Genomic DNA, 22236 nt, shown 5'->3' on the forward strand with positions numbered 1-22236 from the left:
GTCAAGTCTGAGAAACTCCCGTGGCCTGTGGCTAATGGCGCGCCTAGTTCCCGTCGACGACGTCCGATCCACGTGTGATCCACCTCCATTCGATGGCTTATCTTGTTGCTTGCAAGGCAGCACACCATGCACATGCATGCAATGCACCGGCTTTGTGCTATGCTAGGGTTAAATTTCCGTTGGCGGCTGCAATGGAGTCGTCGAAACCAAAGAAGGGAAGCATGTACGTTCCCGTGGACACACTTGCTCACATCCGCTATAAAACCAGCCGGTCACAGACTTCTTCAGTGCAAGCCATCAAGCTCGCTAGCTAAGGTCACTTCTTCAGCCATGGAGGACGCCACGTACAACGCCATCCTCCTGGCCCTCCTGGCCGTGTCAATGATCTACTTCTTCAAGCCGGCGCCGGGGCGCCGGCCGCCGGGGCCGCGCACGCTGCCGATCATCGGGAGCGTGCACCACTTCGTGAACACGCTGGTGCACCGGCGGCTGCGGGACCTGGCCGGCGCGCACGGGCCGATCATGATGCTCAAGATCGGCCCTATGCCGCTGGTGGTGGTGACGTCGCGGGAGCTGGCGCGGGAGGTGCTCAAGGTGCAGGACCCCAACTTCGCCAACCGGCCGAGGCTGCTCGTCGGCGGCATCTGCGGCTACGGCTGGACCGACATCATCTTCGCCCCCACCAGCGACTACTGGCGCAAGATCCGCAAGCTCTGCATCCACGAGATCCTCAGCCCCAAGCGGGTGCTCCAGTTCCAGTTCATACGCGAGGAGGAGGTGCGGCGGCAGGTGGACCTCGTCCGCGCCGCCGCCGCCGCCGGCCAGCCCGTCGACGTCACCAGGATGGTGTACGACATCAGCAGCCGGACCATCTCCAGGTCGGCGTTCGGGGAGGTGCGCCCCGACATGCCGGTGTTCCAGCACGCCATCAAGCGCGTCGTCGGGCTGTCCAGCGGGTTCAACGTGCCCGACCTCTTCCCGCGCCTCCGGGAGCTGCTCGGCGAGGCCACCGGGATGAAGAGGAAGCTCCGCGAGATCCACAGGACCTTCGACGACATACTCGTCGACATCATCGAGGGCAGGCGGAGGGTGCGCGACGACAGGATCGCCGCCGGCAAGGACGTCGTCGATGAGAACGTCGTCGACGTCATGCTCTCCCTGCAGAAGGGCGACAACCCCTGGGGCTTCCTGGTCACAGACAACACCATCAAAGCAGTCGTGCTCGTAAGTACTCCTACGTACACATGTTACTTTACTTTGATGACGTCGTCGCAGATTAAAAGTGCCTGCATGCATGCTCACTGGAGTACTTCCATACTTGTAGTTGGAAAAATTAATCTAGTTGTTAATTTGTAAGGACATGTTCGCCGGCGGCACGGGCACCTCCGGCTCGTCGACGGAATGGGCCATGTCGGAGATCATGCGCACCCCGCGGGTGATGAAGAAGCTGCAGGAGGAGGTCCGGCGAGCCTTCCACGGCAAGGAGAGCATCAGCGAGACGGACCTCCGCAGCAACAGCGTGAGGTACCTCAAGCTCACCATGAAGGAGGCGATCCGGCTGCACCCGGCGGCGCCGCTTCTGGTGCCGAGGGAGAGCATCGAGACGACGGAGATCGGAGGGTACGTGGTGCCGGCCAAGTCGAGGATGGTGGTGAACGCGTGGGCCATCTCCAGGGACCCGCGGTACTGGAAGGACCCCGAGGAGTTCGTGCCGGAGCGGTTCGAGGAGGACGGCGCCGCCGACTTCCACGGCCTCCACTTCGAGTTCACGCCGTTCGGGGCCGGGAGGAGGATGTGCCCGGGGTACAACTACGGGCTCGCCGGCATGGAGCTCACGCTGCTGCAGCTCATGTACCACTTCGATTGGACGCTGCCCGACGGCGTCCAAGAGGTGGACATGGCGGAGGCCATGGGGCTCGGAGTGCGCAGGAAGAACCCGCTCATGCTATGCGCCACTCCCTATGTCGTCGTCGTCGTCCCTCCTCCTGCCGCCGGTTTTGCTACACCCACGTAAAGGTTTACGTAAGTCTAGCATTTTCGTCCTGCCGCCCCTGTGGCTTAGACATAATGAACGAACGCTTGTTGCGTTAGACGCACAAAATGACTCACGACGTCTAGTACTGCGACACGCATGACTGCGATGATAAGTACCAGGGATTCAGGGCTGGTTCGTCCGGGGCTCATGTGTGTGTTTGTGTATTAATCGCTCTCCTTTTGTTGGCATAATACTTATATATACTTCTACATGGGTATCTTCTTCGGGATTGTGTAAGGATTTGTTTTAATTGAGAAATTTACGTTGGCTCATAGGTCTATATGCATTTATTGTCTAAATACACATTTAAAATATTAAACAAATTGAGAAAAAAGTCCCACGTGCGCAAAGTTTCAATGAAGTACTTTTTTTGTGGCTTGTGTAAAAGAGAAAAAAAAAACTTTCATTATAATTATTCACGAGACATTTTTTATATTTTCTATACATGCCACAAAAAATATGATTTCTTCAATTTTGTGTGTACGAACATAGAATGTCGGGATGTACACGCGAAAATATTGTTTGAATTTTTCTAACATTTCAATGTTTTGTACGATCGGGTGTAGTTATTCTTAATTTTATTTAATATGTTGTAGGTAATATCTATCATACCGGAGAGTATATAAGCATAGTATGTATATCTAAGAATAGTTAGATACTATATATATACTATTTTTTAGGTAGTACGTATCATATTTTTAGCATACTAATTTTTACGTACAAATATATACGTATTTTATAATATTATAAAAATTATGGAATAATTATAATTTTTTCATGTAACATATTTTTTAGTATCTTATATATAGTATGTGAACATACTTAAAGTGATAAATCAGTATATATACTACCACATGGTAATATATAAGACATGGAGTAACTACATCAGGATGCAGAATAAGTTGTTCTTCACCCATGTAATCTTATGATTATTTTATATATGAATTACATTTGATATATAAATAGTTACATTTATATTGATTCACTACGTAAAATTTGACATAAGAAAATAATTATAGCTCAAAAGGTCAGAAAAAAATATCTTTTTTATACATTTTACACTATGATTTTACGTACGTAATTCATGATTTTACGTACGTGATTCAGTATATACGTAAAATGAGAAGTATTTCCCGGGGCAAAACATATTTTTCACATCTAAGACCTCCCAGAAAATTCCCTTCACGTTTTCCCTAAATTGAAGGAGGGGGGCAATGCCCCCTTGGTGTTCACATAGCCTCATTTGTTGTCGGGCCACAACCTCATCAGCCGGAGGAAGACGACGTTAGGCAGCTCGCCGGTGATGGAGTTGTCCTAGAGGTCGAGCTCCTGCAACCGGAGTAGGAAGGCAACATGTCAGACGCCACGCCACAGCTGTTGATGCAACAGGACGAGTTATTACCCTATCCCAAGAAACGGTTGGCACCGAGGGCCACCACGATGTTGTGCAGTATTGCAAATATTTGAAGTCATGTGTATTATTGAAATAACTAAAAAAGTCATTGTGATCTTGCTAAAGGTGAAACCATGACCTGCAACGACATTGTGACGCCCAAGAATCTAGTGGCCGCAAAGGTGAACTTGTTGTTATTGAGACGCGAGTGCTTCAGCTGGACGAAGACGGTGTTGGGAAGCTCGTCGATGACGTAGTTGTCCCAGAGGTCGAGCTCCTTCAACCTGGCAAGAAAGCAATGTCCGTTGGTGATACGTTCATTTTGCATCATAAACTACTATTGGGATTTGTGTTGATCATGTCCATTATCCATTATTATCATACAATTGTTATGACTTCTCTCTTTGAATATGCAAGGTACATCAATGAGAAGGAAATATCTGAAAACTGGAATTCTGGACCGGGAAACCGAGAAAAAGGTAGAAAAAACAATTTGATCACCACATTGGACCTCACTCGGTTCCCGTTCCCGTCACTGGGCGTGGTTCACTTGGCCGGCAATCGGTTGGTTGGAGCGATGCCGGCCATGAAAGGCACCGTGATCACCACATTGGACCTCAGCAACAACCTCCTCAGCCGGCCAATAAGCTTCATCGCCGGCTTGGCATCATCTATACAACATCTCAAGGTCAGCCACAATGGGTTCACCGGCGAGCTGCCCGACTTCGCCGACTTTGCCTGGCTGATTCTGCTCTCCTTGGACCACAACATGATCATCGGCGTCGTCCCAGCATCTCTGCCCCACCTCCCCAGGATCAATATTGTCAGTCTTGCTGGAAACGTGCTACAAGGGCCCCTGCCGGAGTTTGGCGAGTACGCGCTCACCGACGTTGCAGAGGCGGCCGCCGGAGGAAGCTTCTGCCGCCTCGATCGGGGACCGTGCGATCCGCTGGTGGCCTCTCTTCTGGCCATCGCCGGCGCGCTGGGTCAGGAATGATGCGTGCGCCCGCTGGATTGGCGTTGCATTGCGACCGCCGACGCAGGGTCACGGGGATCAATTTGTCGCGGCTCAACCTCAACGGAAGTTTGAGCTCGGCATTGGGATCGCTGCCATTCCTTGAAGCGATAGTCATCCCCGGCAACCATCTTCGCGGAGAGGTCCCCGAGTCGGTGGCCCGGCTGCAGTCTCTTCGCGTTTTGGACATCGCCGACAACGAACTCGAAGGCACGGTGCCCAAGCTGAGCGGCAATGTTGTTGTGTGGGCTGAAGAAACTCGGGGCTGATGCTCTCGAGGAGCTCCATCTCCGTGCCGAGCATCGCCGGCGTCTTCGTTTCTACTGCGGAAACTCTAGTCGCATTGTTCGTCGTGGTCTAGCACGCGTGGCCAGGATCCGTTATGTCCCTCTGTTGTTTTTACAACTCTGTTGTGCCTCTGTTGTTCCATGGATGCTCATCCTGTCGTGTGTAAACTCTGTTCCTGTTCCCTTGAACACCGTTTAATATTTCAGGCATTGATCAACATTTGCAGACCAATCTCATATTGCCAATCTCGGAACACGTTGTTGATTTTGGAGCTGTCCTCTCTTCTTCCATGTGTATATTCATCGTGCCCTGTTTCTGTGTAAACTGTTCCCTGTCCCCGTGAGCGTTTGGTATGTCAGGCAGGCATTGAACATCTGCTGAATCTCATCAACAATTACATTCTGATTTTCATAGAGAGCAGCATAACGGTAAATTGCTTTTGGATCCTGGGATCTATGGAGCTCAGATTTTTCAAATTTTCAAAAACCAAAATTTGAAGTTCCACAAAATTCTGAAACTGCTTTAGGATCTCTTTTGAAACTGTTCCCGTTTGCAAAAGCGATGATCTTGACTGATAGGAGCACAAACTGGCAACAACAATTATAAGAATCAATGGGCCAGAAAGAGATATTCCTAGAGAGAATTCCTTATTTGGCCCTTTCTTAAATTCTTCTTCCCTATTTGGCCCTAAATATTATTTTTTTCCCTATTTGACATCTAAACTTCATTTCCTTCCTAATATGGCCCTGTAGTGCAATCTGAACACTAACGGTGTTAAATGTGGTTGTAAAATGACTCTTTTGCCCTTGATGAATTGTGGGAACAAAAGTTACTCTCTAGTGTGTGTGACATATTTAAGCCAATAAAAACGTACCAGTAGCTCCATAATAACCGTTGAAAGCATCCAAAATGGAGCTACTGGTACGTTTTTATTGGCTTAAATATGTCACACACACTAGAGAGTAACTTTTGTTCCCACAATTCATCAAGGGCAAAAGAGTCATTTTACAACCACATTTAACACCGTTAGTGTTCAGATTGCACTATAGGGCCATATTAGGAAGGAAATGAAGTTTAGATGTCAAATAGGGAAAAAAATAATATTTAGGGCCAAATAGGGAAGAAGAATTTAAGAAAGGGCCAAATAAGGAATTCTCTCATATTCCTAACGTCCCTATCTTGGACTCATGAGAAGTATTTCCCGGGGCAAAACATATTTTTCACATCTAAGACCTCCCAGAAAATTCCCTTCACGTTTTTCCTAAATTGAAGGGGGGGGGGGGGGGGCAATGCCCCCTTGGTGTTCACATAGCCTCACTTGTTGTCGGGCCACAACCTCATCAGCCGGAGGAAGACGGCGTTAGGCAGCTCGCCGGTGATGGAGTTGTCCTGGAGGTCGAGCTCCTGCAACCGGGGTAGGAAGGCAACGTGTCAGACGCCACGCCACAGTCGTTGACGCAACAGGACGAGCTATTACCCTATCCCAAGAAACGGTTGGCACCGAGGGCCACCGCGATGCTGTGCAGTATTGCAAATATTTGAAGTCATGTGTATTATTGAAATAACTAAAAAAAAGTCATTGTGATCTTGCTAAAGGTGAAACCATGACCTGCAACGACATTGTGACGCCCAAGAATCTAGTGGCCGCAAAGGTGAACTTGTTGTTATCGAGACGCGAGTGCTTCAGCCGGAGAAGACGGTGTTGGGAAGCTCGCCTATGACGTAGTTGTCCCGGAGGTCGAGTGTGACAGCCCGATGCCGACGTTCCAGAAGATTCCCCCTTCTTTTCGTTTTCATCGTGTGTCTATCTTCTTTTGTCGCATCATCATCGCATCATGCGCATCATCTGCATTGCAGCGGCATCTCCGTTGCCGTCAGTTTTCAAAACTTGCATCCGTTGTTAGTTGTCGGTTCACGTCGTTGTCCGTTCTGAGTCCGACCACACTCGCATGCGTCCTCGGCATCGTTTAATTCTTGTTTTCAAAAGTGTGTGTAAAACTTTCTCTTACCGGGTTGAGATTTGACGTGCGGTCTTATTTTAATATAGCTAGGCCGCCTGTCAAATTTCGTCGCGATCGGAGTCCGTCTGGTACCCGAACGGTCGACCGTAGCGGCACCGTATTCGGTCTACCGTCGGATGTTTGCTGATGTTTTTAAATACGTTGTCGGATCACCCGTTTTCCCTCTCATCTTCGCCTAGCCCCTCTGCACAGTGCGTCGACCCTACGCGCAACCTAGCCCGAAAACCTCCCGAAACCCGAACCGGGCGGTCGTGACCGTCGGATCCGGATCGACCCCGTTTTACCTTAAATCGTCATCGGTTTGTCCATTGCACTCCCGAACCTATTTATCTCGACCATCCAATCTAAATCGGAGGGTTTGGATGCCCCTAAACCTAACCTGCCTATTTGGGCACAGCCTTAACCCTCCTCGATCCCCACGCGGGCAGCCGCAGCCGCCACCACGGCCTCGTCTCGAACCTCCCCCTCGTCCCGACAGCGCCCCTGACCAAGGCAGAGAGCCGCAGCTGCCTTCCTCGTTCCGCGGGCTGTCCCCGCCGCCAGCTTCGCTCAGTAACCGCGCCAGATCCCATCGCGCCGCGCGCCGTGTTCCCCGCCAGCGCCGTTCCCCGCCGCCAGCTCTCCCGGACGGGTCCCTGCCGCCTCCCCGATCGAGGCGCGTTCCCGCTCGATCCGGCAGATCCGGTCGGGCCGCGTTGACCGAGGCAGCCGTCCTCCCCACGCCCTGTGGATCGCGCCAACCGCCGCAACGTCCCGCTCGCTACTTCCCCCCGCCTGGATTCCTGCGGTGCCGAGCCTCCCCCCCCCCCTCGCGCGTTAACCGCTGTCGTCCAGTCCCGATCCAGATCGGGATCCCGCGTCCCCCGTTGACCCTCTGGCGGCGTAGCCCATGGGTCGCGCCTGGCGAGCGCCCCCCCCCCCCCCCCGAGTCGGCCCACCACCGCCTCGTCTCCACAGCACCTCCGGGTCGGCCCAAGGTGGTAAGCCCCGCCTCTATCACTATTTCTCGCCCGAGTGCAGTTTTAATTAAGTGGCGCCCATGGCACTGTAGGCCCAATTAGGTAGAATCGGCCCGTAAGATAATATAGATGGTTTTCGGAATTATTTAAATTCCAGTAAATAGACGTATATTAGAATCCCCGTATCTTTTAATCCGTAAATCGGATCGTGACATGTAGCATATGGTTTTGGCGTAGATTTTCGCGTAGAATCCGTTTTTTCAACTTGCATACTTGTTTGATGTAGTTTTACGTGCCGAATGCCTAGATATATGTGCTGTTTATATTGTCTTGGTGCCGTGTTATTTTCTCGTGCGTGTCCGGGTTGTCCGAATGCCGTGGTAGAAATGTTCACATTTTAGGAACCCCATTGCCATGTATTTTAGAGCGGTCATTTGTATTTTTACGTGTAGGGATTGCCGCTAGTTTATTTTTCTGTGCTTAGGTTATTATCTCGCATTTTCGTGTGGCATTATTTTGTTGTGCAACCCCACATATTTTATATGTTTTCGGGGTAGAAAAATTCATGGGATTTTTCTGTGCAATTAGTTTTAGCATTAGAGCAAGTTAGTTCGCGCGATATTTTGCTATGTTGCCCTCTTGTCTATTTCGTAGGATTTATCTCGTGCTTCGTTTGATTAAGTTGTCAACTAGGGAGTTGTTCTTTGATGTTTTGTCTAGCCCCTGGTATTTTTAGTTGCAATAGAAATGCATGTTTAGGTGTGGTTTGCTTGCCCTCAAGTTGCTATATATAGTGTTGTTTTGGAGGTGCTAAAATATTTCTAAGTCTGGAATCTGTTATATTTTGTTGCTGTCTTGTCTTGCTTCTATCTTGTGATCTATAGCTCTTTTGAGGTTGGTCCAATGGAGTTAGTTGTAGCCCTTGTGATTCTCTAGAATGCTGGGAACTTTCATGACATTTGGAGTCTTTTAGCTATAGGTTTTGCTGCTGTCAATATGGCTTCAGATCGAAAACTGCACTTTCATGAGGTGTAATTTTCACTAAGTCTGAAATAGTGTGTGAGATGCCATTTTGTGTCTTCTTTCCTTAGTGATCCATGATGCCATGCTAGTTGTTGTTAGTTGTTTGTAGTAGTGCTTCTTGCCCTCTTTCGTGTCATGCCTTGCTTGAGTTTATCGGAGTTGTGTAGCCCGTAGTTGTGGGGCGTAGAAAATGCTATGTGGCTGATTTTGGCAGTTTGTAGTGATTTTTTGTTTTGCTCGTAGTTGTTGAACCGTAGCTCCGATTTGATCGTGTCCTACATGAAACTTGCTTAGAATCCCGTGTAGTTTCATTTTCTCTTGCTGGTCGTATGTTTTGAAGTGCTCGTGACCGTGGTTGCACACATATTGCATTCATGCCATCATATCTTGCGGTGTCCGTAACTTTTGATCCGTAGCTCCGTTGGAGATGTTCTCTATGTGTAAATTGCTCGTAACGACGCGTAGAATCACGTGAACCTATTTGTTTTGTTGTTTAACAACTAATTAAATGTGTTAGTTCAGATCTGGACAGAATTGTAAATTAACATGTGAGATCGTCTCGGAGATGATATATGTCATTTCCGACCTCATTTAAAATGCCTAGATAGGTAGATTAATTACGCTTCACCTCTTGCCATGTTTAAAAACATTTAATATTGCCGTGTACCTAATCGGGATAGCACTAAATAATTAAACGTGGAGTTTCGTCAATATGCAACTCGTTGCATATTGAACTTCACTTAATGTGTAGTGTTTGATTGTGTGGATTGTCATGCCGTGTCTTGCATGTATTCAGCCGCTCATGCATCATTTGTGTTGTGCACCGTGTGGTGAATTCCGTGTGTTGATGCTTGTTTTCGGTTCCCCCCGTCTCGATAGAGCTCCGCAAGCGTGTCGGATGTGAGGACCCGTTCGACTATGTCGGTTCGTCTGCTTCACGGAGGCATTCTTCTTCCAAGCGAGATCTCAGGCGAGATGACCATTTCCCCAGATACCATTACTATCATTGCCATGCTAGTTGTATCGCTTCTATCATTTATGTCTCGTTGCCTACCACATGTTAAATATCAGCCTCTCAACAATGCCATGAAACCTTCAACCTGTTCGACCTAGCAAACCACTGATTGGCTATGTTACTGCTTGCTTAACCTTGTGTTTGCGTTGCTAGTTGCAGGTGCAGTTGCTTCCATGTGAAAACATGGGTTCCTTGTTATATCACCATATTAAATGCTATTTAATTTAATGCACCTATATACTTGGTAAAAGGTGGAATGCTCGGCCTTTCTAGCCTGGTGTTTTGTTCCACCTTTGCCCCCTTAGTTTCGGCTACCGGTGTTATGTTCCATAATTGAGCGCTCCTAACACGATCGGGTTTGTTATGGGGACCCCCTTGATAATTCGTTTTAGATTAAAGCTGGTCTGGCAAGGCCCAACTTTGGTACTACATTTGCCTAATAACCTAATAAAATTGCATAGGGACTTTCCAGACCCCGAGGATAATTTTAATCAACCCCCGGGTCAGTGCTCCGCATGAGTGTTGGTCCACCCACCTAGCAGTCGGCGGTGCCACCTCGGGGCAACTCGAGGTTTGGCTACCGTCCACTATGCATAGACGGTGTGTCCTGAGAACGAGATACGCGGCTCCTATCGGGTTCGTCGACACACCGGGTGGCCTTGCTGGATTAGTTTTACCTTTGACGAGATATCTTGTGCATCGGGATTCCGGTAATGCTTTGGGTAATCTCAGAGTTGAGGTTTTCCACTAGGGAATCCGACGAGATCGCGAGCTTCGTGATTGAGGATTTCTATGCGGCTTGTGGTAATTTGTGATGGACTAGTTGGAGCACCCCTGCAGGGTTAAATCTTTTCGGAAAGTCGTGCCTGCGGTTATGTGGCAACGTGGAAACTTTGTTTAACACTGGTTCTAGATAACATGAAGTTAGCTTAATTAAAATATGCCAACTGTGTGCGTAACCGTGACTGTCTCTTTCGTGAGTTCCTTCTCCGATGGAGGACACGGTGGGGTTATGTCTGGCGTAGGTAGGTGTTCAGGATCATTCATTTGATCAACAGTAGTTCACGTCCGTATTGCGTAGATCTTCCCCCTCTTAATTCTTGTACTCGTAAGTTAGCCACCAAATATATGCGTAGCCGTTGCTGCAACCTCATCACTTAACCTTACCTCACCTAATCAGCTTTGCTAGTCTTGATACCTTTGGAAATGAGATTGATGAGTCTCCTGTGGCTCACAGATTACTACAACACCAGTTGCAGGTACAGGTAAAGGTTACTTGACGCGAGCGCGTTGATTGTTCATTTGGAGTTGCTTCTTCTTCTTCTTCTTCATCGATCTAGGATGGGTTCCAGGCCGGCAGCCTGGGATAGCAAGGTTGGACGTCGTTCTTCTTTGTCGTTTGTTTTCGTCTGTAGTCGGACCCTGCTCTTACTCTTGATGATTATGTAATGTACTGATGTGACTCTGATGTAGCTTGTGGAGAGTGTAAGTCAATTCAATGTAAATATCTCTTCTTTTCAGTACATGTAATTGTAACGATATCCATTCTTGCGACACGACGAGATGCGCTTCTATCCCTGACGAGGCCTTCGTGCCAAATTGAGGATAGGGTCGCATCTTGGGCGTGACATCGAGCTCCTTCAACCTGGCAAGAAAGCAATGTCCGTTGGTGATACGTTCATTTTGCGTCATAAACTACTACTGATATTTGTGTTGATCATGTCCATTATCCATTATTATCATACAATTGTTATGACTTTTCTCTTTGAATATGCAAGGTACATCACTGAGAAGGAAATATCTGGAAACTGGAATTCTGGACCGGGAAACCAAGAAAAAGGTAGAAAAAACAATTTGCTCCAAATGACCTGAAACTTTACGGAGAATTTTTCTGGAAGATTTAAGAATTTTTGGGTCAAAAATATATCAGAGAGGGGCCACCAGCTGGACACAAGCCATCAAGGCGCCCCCTGGTCGCGTCGTGATAGCTTGTGAGGCCCCAGCTGACCCTCTGGCAACCATCTTCTCCTATATGGTGTGTTTTACCCTAGAAAAATCTTAAGTTATCTTTTGGGATGAAGAGCCGCCGTTTCGAGGCGGAAACCTGGGCAGAGGCCCTTTTGCTCTCCGGCAGAGAGCTTCCGTCGGGGGAATTCCCCTCCGGGAGGGGGAAATCAAAGCCATCGTCATCACCAATGCTTCCTCCTTCTTGGAAGGACCAATCTTCATCAACATCTTCACCAGCACCATCTCATCTCCAACCCTAGTTCTTCACGTGTATTTAATCTTTGTCTCAAAACCTCTGATTGGTACATGTGGGTTGCTAGTAGTGTTGATTACATTTTGTAGTTGATGTTTGTTGGATTACTTGGTGGAAGACATTATGTTCATATCCTTAATTATTATTATTATTACACCTCTGATCTTGAACATATTGATGTTGTGTGAGTAGTAATTATTGTTCCTGAGGGCATGAGAGAAGTCTTGTTATAAGTAATCATGCAAAGTTGGTATTCATTCAATATTTTGATGATATGTATGTTGTTACTTCTCTTAGTGGTGTCATGTGAACATCGACTACATGACACTTCACCATGTTATGGGCCTAAGGAAAGTCATTGTGGAGTGACAAATAGATGATGAGTTGCGAGAGTGACAGAAGCTTAAACCCCAGTTTATGTGTTGCTTCATAAGGTGCTGATTTGGATCCATATGTTTCATGATATGGTTAGATTGTTCTTAATTTTTCTTTCATAGTTGCAGATGCTGGCAAGAGGGGTAAATATTAAGTAGGTTGTTGGTTCAAGTAAGAACAACACCTTAGCACTGATCCACCCACATATCAAATCATCAAAGTAGCGAATGCAAATCAACTTAATATGATGAACATGACCAGACAGAAATTTCCATGTGTCATCGGGAGCGCTTGCTTTATATAAGAGAATTTTCAGGCCCGTCCTTTGCTATAAAAAGGATTAGGCTACCTTGCTGCACCTTTGTTACTATTGTTACTTTTCACTTGTTACTAATTATCTTGCTACAAAACTATCTATCACTAATACTTACAACACTTGCAGAGAATTTCTTGCTGAAATTACTTATCATTTCCTTCTCCTACTCGTTGGGTTTGACACTCTTACTTATCGAAAGAACTATGATTGTTCCCCTATACTTTTGGGTCATCACTTGGCAGGGTGCCATTGCGGCCAAAGTCCCGTGCGCAGAACGGGATTTAAAGTCGCTTAATTTTATGGCAAAACATGTTCGGCCATACATTTTATCGGGAAACCTTGATTAGACAGTTCCTATCTTTTTATTGATGTTGCCACAGCTTCTAAAATTTTAGCCATGGATGTACATTCCAAGATGATCTCGGTTCACTCACATTTCTCAAGCCTACACGAGTTGAACCTCGACAGCAATGCTCCACAAGCTACCTTCCGTGCCCCTTGATCCAAACATTTTTTTGTGCCCTATGGAGTCAAAATAAATATGGTTAGCTAACTTTAAAAAAATGTACTAGATTGTTTTCCAAATCACAATCATATCGAATATGTCATGTAAACAAAATTGTATTTTCTAATGAAGGTATGCTAATTTTCTTCTTTTCAAAACATTGAGCCTTGAAAAATATCTGGACCAAATCATATTAAATGTGGAAAAATAACGGAAAATCGTTTGTCTTCTTGAATTATTTTGTTACAGTTGCATACAATATTTTTTCAGTGCATAGTGCCGTAAAAAGAATGAAACTATATCCTTTATGGGATTATAAGATGGAAGAAGGGCTGAAGATGCAGTTAAGGAGGTAAAAGATTGGACATGGTCAAAGGAAACAAACGTCTAGAAAGCAAAGGAGACTCTGGCATAATCATTACTAAAATCAATTTTGGTGTGTTATCGATGCTATGCTTCTCTACCTTATTACAAGTCATGCTTGTATTGTTTTGATACAACCATAACATCATTTTTGTCATGCCATTTTCAAGATTGCATTGACGTAGTAGATGGTATTCATGTGATCGCTAGAGTGTCGAGGTCACAATCAACAACATACAACGATACGAAGCACTACACAATCCAGGATGTTCTTGTTGCGGTTGACTTTGATCTAACGTTCACGTATGTGTTAGCTGGCTGGGAAGGATCGATCTGTGACCCTAACATTCTATCTGACGACATGTCTTGACCCGATGGCATCAATATCGATGATGAAACGTTCTACTTAGGAGCTAGGAGTTACCGATATGCATGTAGGACTCGCGTTCATCATCATCTCAGCGCATTCTCTGACAGGAACTATCCTACGACTGCGTATGAATTGTTTAACCTCAAACACTCTAGCCTTAAAAGCTGGAGCTGTGGAGTGATTTAACATCCTGGATCAAAAGCTTGTTCTTGCATGTTGCATCCTGTACAAGTGGATGCTACAACGGGGTTGCGATGAGCTTGTGCCGGAGGAGAAAGATGTGGTGGCCGATGATGTTGGTAGCTCCGGCCACGGTGTAGAAGCATTCGACAAGGAGACCCGAAAGAATAAATGGTTGATTTTTGGCTTGTATTAACTCAGTGTGACTCAACCGAATCAAACATGCAAAGAGAAAAATAAAAGGTGCAGGTAACAAAACAGATTGATCCATCACCGCGCTCCTGTGTTCATGCCGCGGAAGAGGACGGACCCACACACAAGCTCCGGCGCCGGTCATCCTCTACAACCCGACCCGCCACCGCCACACGCTTCCCGGAAAGAAAATAAAAATCACACCTTTGCGCCCCGCTCTCGCTCCTCCACACCTCGCACGGCCGTCGCACCCCCGCCGCACGGCACCGGCCTCCATGGCCGCCATGGCCGCCGCCTCCTCCCTCCTCGAGCCCGCCCGCTTCCTCATCCCCCCGCACCACCCGCGCTCGCTCCGCGGCCTGCACCACCTCCGCCCCGCGCCCCTCCCATCCCGCGCCCGCTTCCCGCGCCTCCGCGCCCACCCGCCGCCATCCCCCGGCCCCGTGGCCGCCGAGCCGCCGCCCAGCCCCGCCCCGCTGCTCGACGCGCTCAGGCGGTCCCTCCTCGACACGCTCGCGGCGCTCAGGAAGCCCGCGCTGGCGCTCCTCCTGGCCGGCGCGCTGCTCGCGGCCGCGGCGCCCCACCACGCGGCGCTGGCCGCGTCCGGCGGCCGCGTCGGCGGGTCCGCCTTCTCCTCCCGCTCCTCCCGCTCCTCCCCGTCCCCGTCCTACGGGTACACCGCGCCGGCGCCCAGGATGGGCGGAGGAGGGTACTCCTCCGCGCCCTTCTACTCGCCTTCGCCCTTCGTGTCCGTCGGCCCCGCCGTCGGCATCGGATTCGGCGGGTCAGGGTTCCTCCTCACCCTGGTGGGCTTCGCCGCGTTCCTCTACCTCGGTGGCTTCCTCACCGACTCCTCCGGGGGCGGGAGCGTGCTCACCGACACGCAGAAGACCACCGTCCTCAAGCTGCAGGTTCCTAATCCTGCCCTATCTTCTTCTGCTGCTGTTTCGACCGATTTCTTGCCTGAGTAATTCACATTAGCATAGATGAGCATGCCACTCTTCATATGTTTGCACGAACAACATGCAAATGAATTGTCGATAGCTTGGTTACTGCAAAATGTAAACCACTTGTTGATTTGGCGCACCATTTCTAGATGTCTGCATAAAACATTGCTTGAGCACGCCATCGTGATTTAGCATGCTCTTGGTTAACTGGTACCTAGAAGTCGTCGTGTGCCTAGAATTGATATTTGTGGGCTTGTGGCTATTTGGTTATAAATTGTTCTGACTTATTCAAATGGATTGATGGTAGATTGGTTATTGCAAAATGTAAACCACATCTTGATTGGCTTACCATTTCTATATATTCTGCATAAAAATGGGGATTTGACTCATTAGACTCCTGTGTCTTTATCTTGTGTGCGGCTTGCTCAATTAGCATGACCATGGGTTTCCATAACAAGCAGCTATTCCTTTCCTTTGGCTTGCTCCTTTACGTAGTGAGCCTGCTCCTACCAGTACATTGCTTGAACATGCTCTTGGTTAACTGGTACGCTGAAAGCCTTGCCTAGAATTGATTTTTGTGGCTATTTGGTTGTAATTTTTTCTGACTGTTCCACAGTGCTAACTTCTTGGATTTTAGATCAATTCGACGCACTTTTCTATATGTTCTGTATACAACAATGCCTACAATTGATATTTGTGGCTAGTTGGTTCTAAATTGTTCTGATTGCTCCACAGTGCTAACTTCTTGGATTCTAGATCCATCAATGGTTAAGGCTGTATTATAAAGAGTTAGCTTTAGTGCATATATCTTTAGGTTAGAAAATGTTGGAGCATGTCCTGTTATGTTCTTCTTTATTCAATGATCTCGATGTATGTTGGCAGCTGTACTGTGATGCAACTGATGATATAATCATGCAAATTAGATAATGTCAACATTATTCATGTCATATAATTTAAACTCCTAAATTGTTTGGACAAAATGAGGGCCTAGACCACAAATCATCCTTCCAACCACATAAACAAGATTGCATTAGGTATACCATGGAGAACTTAATTCGAAAGAGCTTTGGTATAAGTATAACAAACATATCATTACCAGTACCTGGTTTGCTTTATTGCGCACTTGCCTCTGATGGAGTGATGGTATCTTTATCTTCTCAAGCTTAACTATGCAGTGTTGCTTTCTAAACCGTGATACATGTTGTTTACACGTACTGTAATTGCCAAATCAGGACTGGTGGTGGCAGCATTAACTTGTGTATTGGTAATCATGCTGACATTAGGCAATCAGAAATGCTTGCTACTATTATACTTTTTTATCAGTAATCATGCCGATAATGCGTGGGAGGAGTTCATTTTAACCTAATGTATATGTTTAAATATGTTCCTAGGTTGGCTTGCTAGGCATGGCCCGATCATTTCAAAAGGAGCTTGACCAAATAGCCGAGAAAGCGGATACGTCTACCCCAGCTGGGTTGAGCTATGTACTAACAGGTAAAATCAGATAATGTGTGTTGCTTAATTATACTACTTCAAGTTATGGTGGTATAGGGTATTAATATTAAGCAACAGTATAATTGTTGTGTGATAATTTTATTATTGGCATGTGAAGTCAACATACTGCTTTATTATATCTGATTTTATATTGTGTTAGCCTTGTGATAAGATGGTTTCTCTCCTTTTTCTAATCTGATTAGTCTGGTTGTTGGGATATGTCCCCCTTGGTTTGTGTGGAAAGATCGTTTTCATACTATAATAGACCCAATATCTATCTGTCACGGAAACAGGGGGGTAGTTTTGGCCCAGTCTCTTGATGTATAATTCTGTTTCACAGGTTTATTTATTGCACATATCTCCTGATATATACCATAAACATAGTGATGATAAATTGCATCACACTATGCTTCAGAACCAAGCATATTGTTGAGATTTGTTATTTTCAGAAGATTTTGACCCTTTTTCTTCTGCATTCAGTCTAAATTTTGTTGTTGATATGATGTCTTCCAGAGACAACATTGGCATTGCTTCGGCATCCAGATTGCTGTATCTCAGCTTATTCAACAGTAAGCACACTTGGTTCCTTAATTTATGTTCAGTTTATTCAGCATATGTATTTATTTTTAAATTCACTGGTAGAGTCACAGGCTCACAGTCATATTCGCAATGCTTCATCACCAAAAATGTACATTCACAATTTTTGAATGGTACACTATACTTTCATACTTGGGTATGTAGGTTGCTTAGCATCCCATACATCAACACTATATCATGTAATTGGTCTCTCTTTTTTTGCCAACCAAGGAAATAAGCTCTGCCTGTCTTACTAGCGAAATCTTACAGATTTGGATTTTGGTAAATTTCTTATTCAGCTTTATATTTCTTAATCTCTTTGGTATTCACTTATTCTCAAGGTGGATGTCAAACGAAGCATAGATGATGGGGAAAAACGTTTCAATCAACTGTCAATTGAAGAACGAGGCAAGTTTGATGAAGAGACGCTAGTGAATGTGAACAGTATCAAGAGGCAAAAGGCAGGCACTCAAAGATCAAGTGGTTTTAGCAACGAGTACATTGTGGTATGCTTTTTAAACATTCAAATTAAAATGGTAGCAGTCTTTTGATGTAATATATCTGATATTTGAGACCTTCATAATATGTAGATATTCACTTATTCTAGTTATTTCTATACCTAGTAAAATAAACATACTGCACTACTGTGGAAATATTCCCACCCTTGTTGCAAATTTTGTTATAAACTATATTCCCTCTCTTTACTGACAAAGCATTCCTGATTAGCTGTGTTCCTAGTGGTAATCATAAGTTCATATCTAAACTTTTCTATTTCTTATTCGTAGATTACCATATTGGTTGCTGCTGAGGGAGTGTACAAGCTACCTACTATAAATAGCAGTGGTGACTTGAAGACAGCTCTACAAATGCTTGGTGGCGTACCGTCAAGCAAAATAATGGTACTATCTGCTTGTTTCTTTCCTTTTCTTAATATGTTGTCAACTGTACTGGAGTCAAACCCTGTAAACCAGCAGCAACCTGGTTATATTAAGCCATTAACTAACCAAAGCTAATAATGCTTTGAAATAGAGCTGGTTAGATCCACTTAGCCCACAATTAGTTCTCCTGTTCTCCACTACACTAGTATCAAAGAATCTGCCATTACCGCACTATGTACACTCAATGAGCAACATCGTGTTAGATTGTTTGAAATGTAGGCTGTTATGCGCCTTTTGGTTGATATTGCTTGTTTAACATTTTATTGACCTTCTTTGTAGGCGGTCGAGGTCTTATGGACACCACAAAATGAGAACGACACATTGTCGGAGCGGGAACTCCTGGAAGATTACCCACTTTTGAGGCCCCTATAGAAGGACTAAGATGTATACTGCCCTGCCCCTATAAAGGATTCATTTTTGACAGTCCAGCTTATTAACTATAGCTCAGATTTTGCGTTTGTAAAAATATATGCTTGTAAGTGAAGTCACTCACTCTTAGCAGCTACATGGAAGTTTGCTCAGTGCAACCGTGCAGCATTGCAGAATCTGACATAGTATGGTAGTATTACTCGGTTCCTCTTCTGACGATTTGTAAACAAGTTTCCTCTGCATGAACACATTGGTAGCACCCACTGTTTATCGCGTGGCATTTTATTTAACGCTATGAATCATGTCAAGAAACACTGGTGAAGAAACGAATATAATGACAAACATGCAGATGAAAGTGTCCGTTCGGTTCCAGGTTACCAGGCTAAGCACAAGAGTAACAATCCCAGACAAGAAAGTGCATATGTATCCTCACATTACCATCTGCAAGCAAACAATGCCAAACGTTTTTTTACTCAGGTACATCGACAATTATGTATTTCAGATCGCACGCATTCGTGTCACTTTGACCAGCACCATTTTAGATTTAACAGATGGACACCGCAGCATGCATTATATGCAAATTCTCAACATCAACAACATCACAAGGGACAGTAATAAGCAGCAGCAGACATAAGCAGAAAGTCCGAAATAACCAAACCACAGCATTTGAGAGCAAGAAACAGTAAAACATATAACCATGAAAAGGGGGTCATAAACAGACTAGTCCACGCCTGGGAGAATTTGCAACACAGTTCTCAAACCGAAACGTATTGCGATTACATAGTGACAGTACTCAGAAACAATTAACAGGAAGGGTTCAGCCTCCAGCCAGACAAATGACCACCGACAGGGCCGATCACCTCAGGCAGTTGTTGCTACTGTTGCGGCTGTGGTTGCGGCTGCAGGACTGTCACCTCCGATCTCACGCCTAGCATAGTCCCTGGCGCCATCCTTGTCCACAATCTTGATGGCGAAATTCTGAGGCGCGACGACCAGCCGGAGTCTGATCTCCTTGATGCACTTGTCAACAAGGTCTACCGCTTCCTCGACAGTCATGTCAGGGTGGTACAACTTGTCCATCAGCGACAAACAGAAGTACGACCCGTACCCAAATGCTCCCTTGTCGATCTTGTGGAGTGTCGCGATGTAGTCAATGTAGTACATCGATGCACCGGCATCTTTATCAAACCCTGCAAGTATAATGTTTACAGAGTAGGGATTCTGCAAAATGAAACAAAGACATAACATCAGAAATTGTCAGGAGAATAAGATGAATACGGCGCTACGAAAATCAGTTATGATGCTGCTGATGAACATTAGTAATTTCAGTCAGAAACTAAGGTAAAGGGAAAAGATGTCACAGAGGTGCTGACCACAAAGTAAACGCAATTATATGTTACAAATGGAATAGTTAGGTGGTGTATCTCAAGTCTGCGCTAAATATCAGAAGTTTTTAATCTGTAAGTTGCAGCCAAGATTTCTCTCTAATAAACTTCCAACTAGGAGCCAAACAACAACAAAATGTAAAACAGACTGAGCCCTGTACTTGCTTCCTCACAGTGAATGTGCTAACTTCAGAATTATACAATTAGTGCAATTTAAAATATTGCAACATCTCTCTAAAATGTTAGTGAGTTTGCATGAGTTCTCACAAATGGAAACAACAATTTTAGTCAATGAATTATCATATACTACGTACAATACAAGCAAAAGATGACAACACTCAAGGTCCATAAGAAATCATGTCAAGTTTCATCTGGGTATATCACAAACATATTTAATTTAATCTGAAAATGCAGTGAAACATCATTAAGCTGGTATCTGCAACATACAATAAAGAGATTTTTATTTTTATGGCATTGCAAAATTCCAAATTAACTACATGTCACTATATACATAGATAGCAACAACAGAAAAAAAAATCATCCATAATATGAACAGATGACCCATAGGAAAATCAAAGACAGCTTAGAAGGAGCACTATCATGGTGATAGTTCTATCCACTGCACATTTGCTAAGTGTACTCTAGAACAGTTCTTTTGTATTACAGTACTATTATGTAAGTTGCTCTATGATCCCAATGATGGAAACATGCAGTCAACTTGGACTACCGTCGACGCTTTATTTTAGACAGATTTTTTTTGTCAAGGCAATTGAAGCCCATATGCAAAATTTAGTTGAGGTATCCCAACTAATGGAGTGTATAACAGGCATCTAACTTATCCAAAAATGTTTGACAAACAAATAACAGACAGCATTCATCAACAAACTGTAAATACGAATAAGAACACCTACAAGGCTACACAATACATTCATCAACAAACTGTAAATACGAATAAAAAAACTGTAAATACGAATAAGAAAACCTATAAGGCTACACAATGCATTCATCAACAAACTTTAAATACGAATAAGAAAACCTACAAGGCTACACAACAGTAAGGCATAAGACCCCATTTAAGTGAGCGAAAATCCCCAACCACATACCCTGCCCGTCGAACAAGAGGTCTAAACCAGCGAAGTAACCTGAACAAACCCTAAGAAAACGGAAAGGGTGTAAATCAGAAGAGGTGTCGCCTATGATAAAGGCGGGGGATAGCAAACCCTAGCCCCTCCATCCCAGGTACGCTAGTCACGGGCAATCCACAGCAGAACCGCTAGAGAGTACAGAAGGGAAATCAGGGCTGTACGCATCTGCACCTTGCGGAGGGCGGTGGCGAGCTCGCCGCGGGTGAAGTTGGCGGTGGCGGCGGTGCTGAGCGGCATGTTGTTGCGGAACTGGTAGAGGTGGAGGTTCTTCTGGATGAACTCGGTGAACTGCACGCTGTTGCCGCCCCGCGCCCCCAGGATTAAAAAAAAAGGCCAGATCGGGTCAGATCGAACGGAAAAAAGCGGGGCCGGGGCGGATCGACGGCGCGGGCGTGGAGGGAGGGGGGCGGGCGAGGTGGTTACCGGTCGCCGGGCTCGCCGGAGGCGCCCATGAGCTTGTGGGAGTCGAGGAGCATGATCTTGTCCTCGTCCGTCTTGTGGACGAGGATGCTCTGCACGGCCGACGTGTCCGCCGCCACCACCGCGAAGTCGCGGCCGACCACTCCGATGACGCACTCCATCGCCGGCGACGCCGCTGCTGGTTCGGCTGGGGTTCGTGAGGGGGGAGAGATTTGGGGACGGACGGGCGAGCGAGAGGGGTTGTAATTTGGGGGACTGGACTGGAGGCGAAGGCGAGTCCGGCTTCGGTCCCAAGAAAGAAAGGAACGAGCCGAGAGAGTCAGTCACGTCCGAGAGGGACGAGGACTTTGGGCCTCGCTGGGCTGGGCTGGGCTGCCTTGCGGTTACAGGCCGGCAAGTACACGCCTCATAATCGATGGAAATGTCTTCTTTCCTTATGGGTATCTCCGAGAAGCCAGCAGATCTTGTTGGTTGGACCTATTAACAAAGCATGGTTATGAGTTTCCGACTGGCTTCAAATTTAAAGGATCGTATAGGGCCCGCATACAACAGTTGATCAAGGACTTGGATTGCCTTCATATTCATCTTCAAAACTTGCCAGCAACTCTTGCCATATACGTGTGTACTTTTTGTAGAGAGGGAGAAAGCCAAC

The 22236-nt window shown here is 46.1% G+C and overlaps 3 protein-coding genes across 3 annotated transcripts; 2 read left to right on the forward strand and 1 right to left on the reverse strand.

Annotated features, from left to right (window-relative positions):
- The first annotated feature begins 330 nt into the window (after window positions 1-330).
- On the forward strand, window positions 331-2199 carry LOC123446262 (5-epiaristolochene 1,3-dihydroxylase-like). Its single transcript, XM_045122935.1, has 2 exons — window positions 331-1224; window positions 1358-2199. The coding sequence occupies exons 1-2, from the start codon at window positions 331-333 to the stop codon at window positions 2012-2014; spliced, it is 1551 nt and encodes a 516-aa protein (XP_044978870.1). The 3' UTR covers window positions 2015-2199.
- A 12298-nt stretch (window positions 2200-14497) lies between these two features.
- Window positions 14498-18897, forward strand: LOC123447265. Its single transcript, XM_045123856.1, has 6 exons — window positions 14498-15221; window positions 16649-16751; window positions 17265-17320; window positions 17669-17833; window positions 18113-18226; window positions 18545-18897. The coding sequence occupies exons 1-6, from the start codon at window positions 14586-14588 to the stop codon at window positions 18635-18637; spliced, it is 1167 nt and encodes a 388-aa protein (XP_044979791.1). The 5' UTR covers window positions 14498-14585; the 3' UTR covers window positions 18638-18897.
- Window positions 18898-19299: 402 nt separating this feature from the next.
- On the reverse strand, window positions 19300-21871 carry LOC123447267 (proteasome subunit beta type-2). Its single transcript, XM_045123857.1, has 3 exons — window positions 21588-21871; window positions 21336-21459; window positions 19300-19855 (listed from the first exon to the last, which is right to left on the reverse strand). The coding sequence occupies exons 1-3, from the start codon at window positions 21743-21745 to the stop codon at window positions 19496-19498; spliced, it is 642 nt and encodes a 213-aa protein (XP_044979792.1). The 5' UTR covers window positions 21746-21871; the 3' UTR covers window positions 19300-19495.
- Window positions 21872-22236: the final 365 nt, after the last annotated feature.

The sequence above is a fragment of the Hordeum vulgare genome, chromosome 4H (assembly GCF_904849725.1).
Source record: "Hordeum vulgare subsp. vulgare chromosome 4H, MorexV3_pseudomolecules_assembly, whole genome shotgun sequence".
Taxonomy (NCBI): domain Eukaryota; kingdom Viridiplantae; phylum Streptophyta; class Magnoliopsida; order Poales; family Poaceae; genus Hordeum; species Hordeum vulgare.

What these genes read in the sequence shown, in the direction of transcription:
- LOC123446262 (XM_045122935.1), top strand. Translation starts at nt 331, where the DNA reads ATGGAGGACGCCACGTACAACGCCATCCTCCTGGCCCTCCTGGCCGTG. An exon ending in CCATCAAAGCAGTCGTGCTC is followed by an intron (nt 1,225 to 1,357) that starts GTAAGTACTCCT and finishes TTAATTTGTAAG; the next exon opens with GACATGTTCGCCGGCGGCAC.
- LOC123447267 (XM_045123857.1), bottom strand. Translation starts at nt 21,745, where the DNA reads ATGGAGTGCGTCATCGGAGTGGTCGGCCGCGACTTCGCGGTGGTGGCG. An exon ending in TCCGGCGAGCCCGGCGACCG is followed by an intron (nt 21,460 to 21,587) that starts GTAACCACCTCG and finishes GGGCGGCAACAG; the next exon opens with CGTGCAGTTCACCGAGTTCA. An exon ending in TCGCCACCGCCCTCCGCAAG is followed by an intron (nt 19,856 to 21,335) that starts GTGCAGATGCGT and finishes TTCATTTTGCAG; the next exon opens with AATCCCTACTCTGTAAACAT.
- LOC123447265 (XM_045123856.1), top strand. Translation starts at nt 14,586, where the DNA reads ATGGCCGCCATGGCCGCCGCCTCCTCCCTCCTCGAGCCCGCCCGCTTC. An exon ending in GTTGAGCTATGTACTAACAG is followed by an intron (nt 16,752 to 17,264) that starts GTAAAATCAGAT and finishes GATGTCTTCCAG; the next exon opens with AGACAACATTGGCATTGCTT. An exon ending in GTATCTCAGCTTATTCAACA is followed by an intron (nt 17,321 to 17,668) that starts GTAAGCACACTT and finishes CTTATTCTCAAG; the next exon opens with GTGGATGTCAAACGAAGCAT.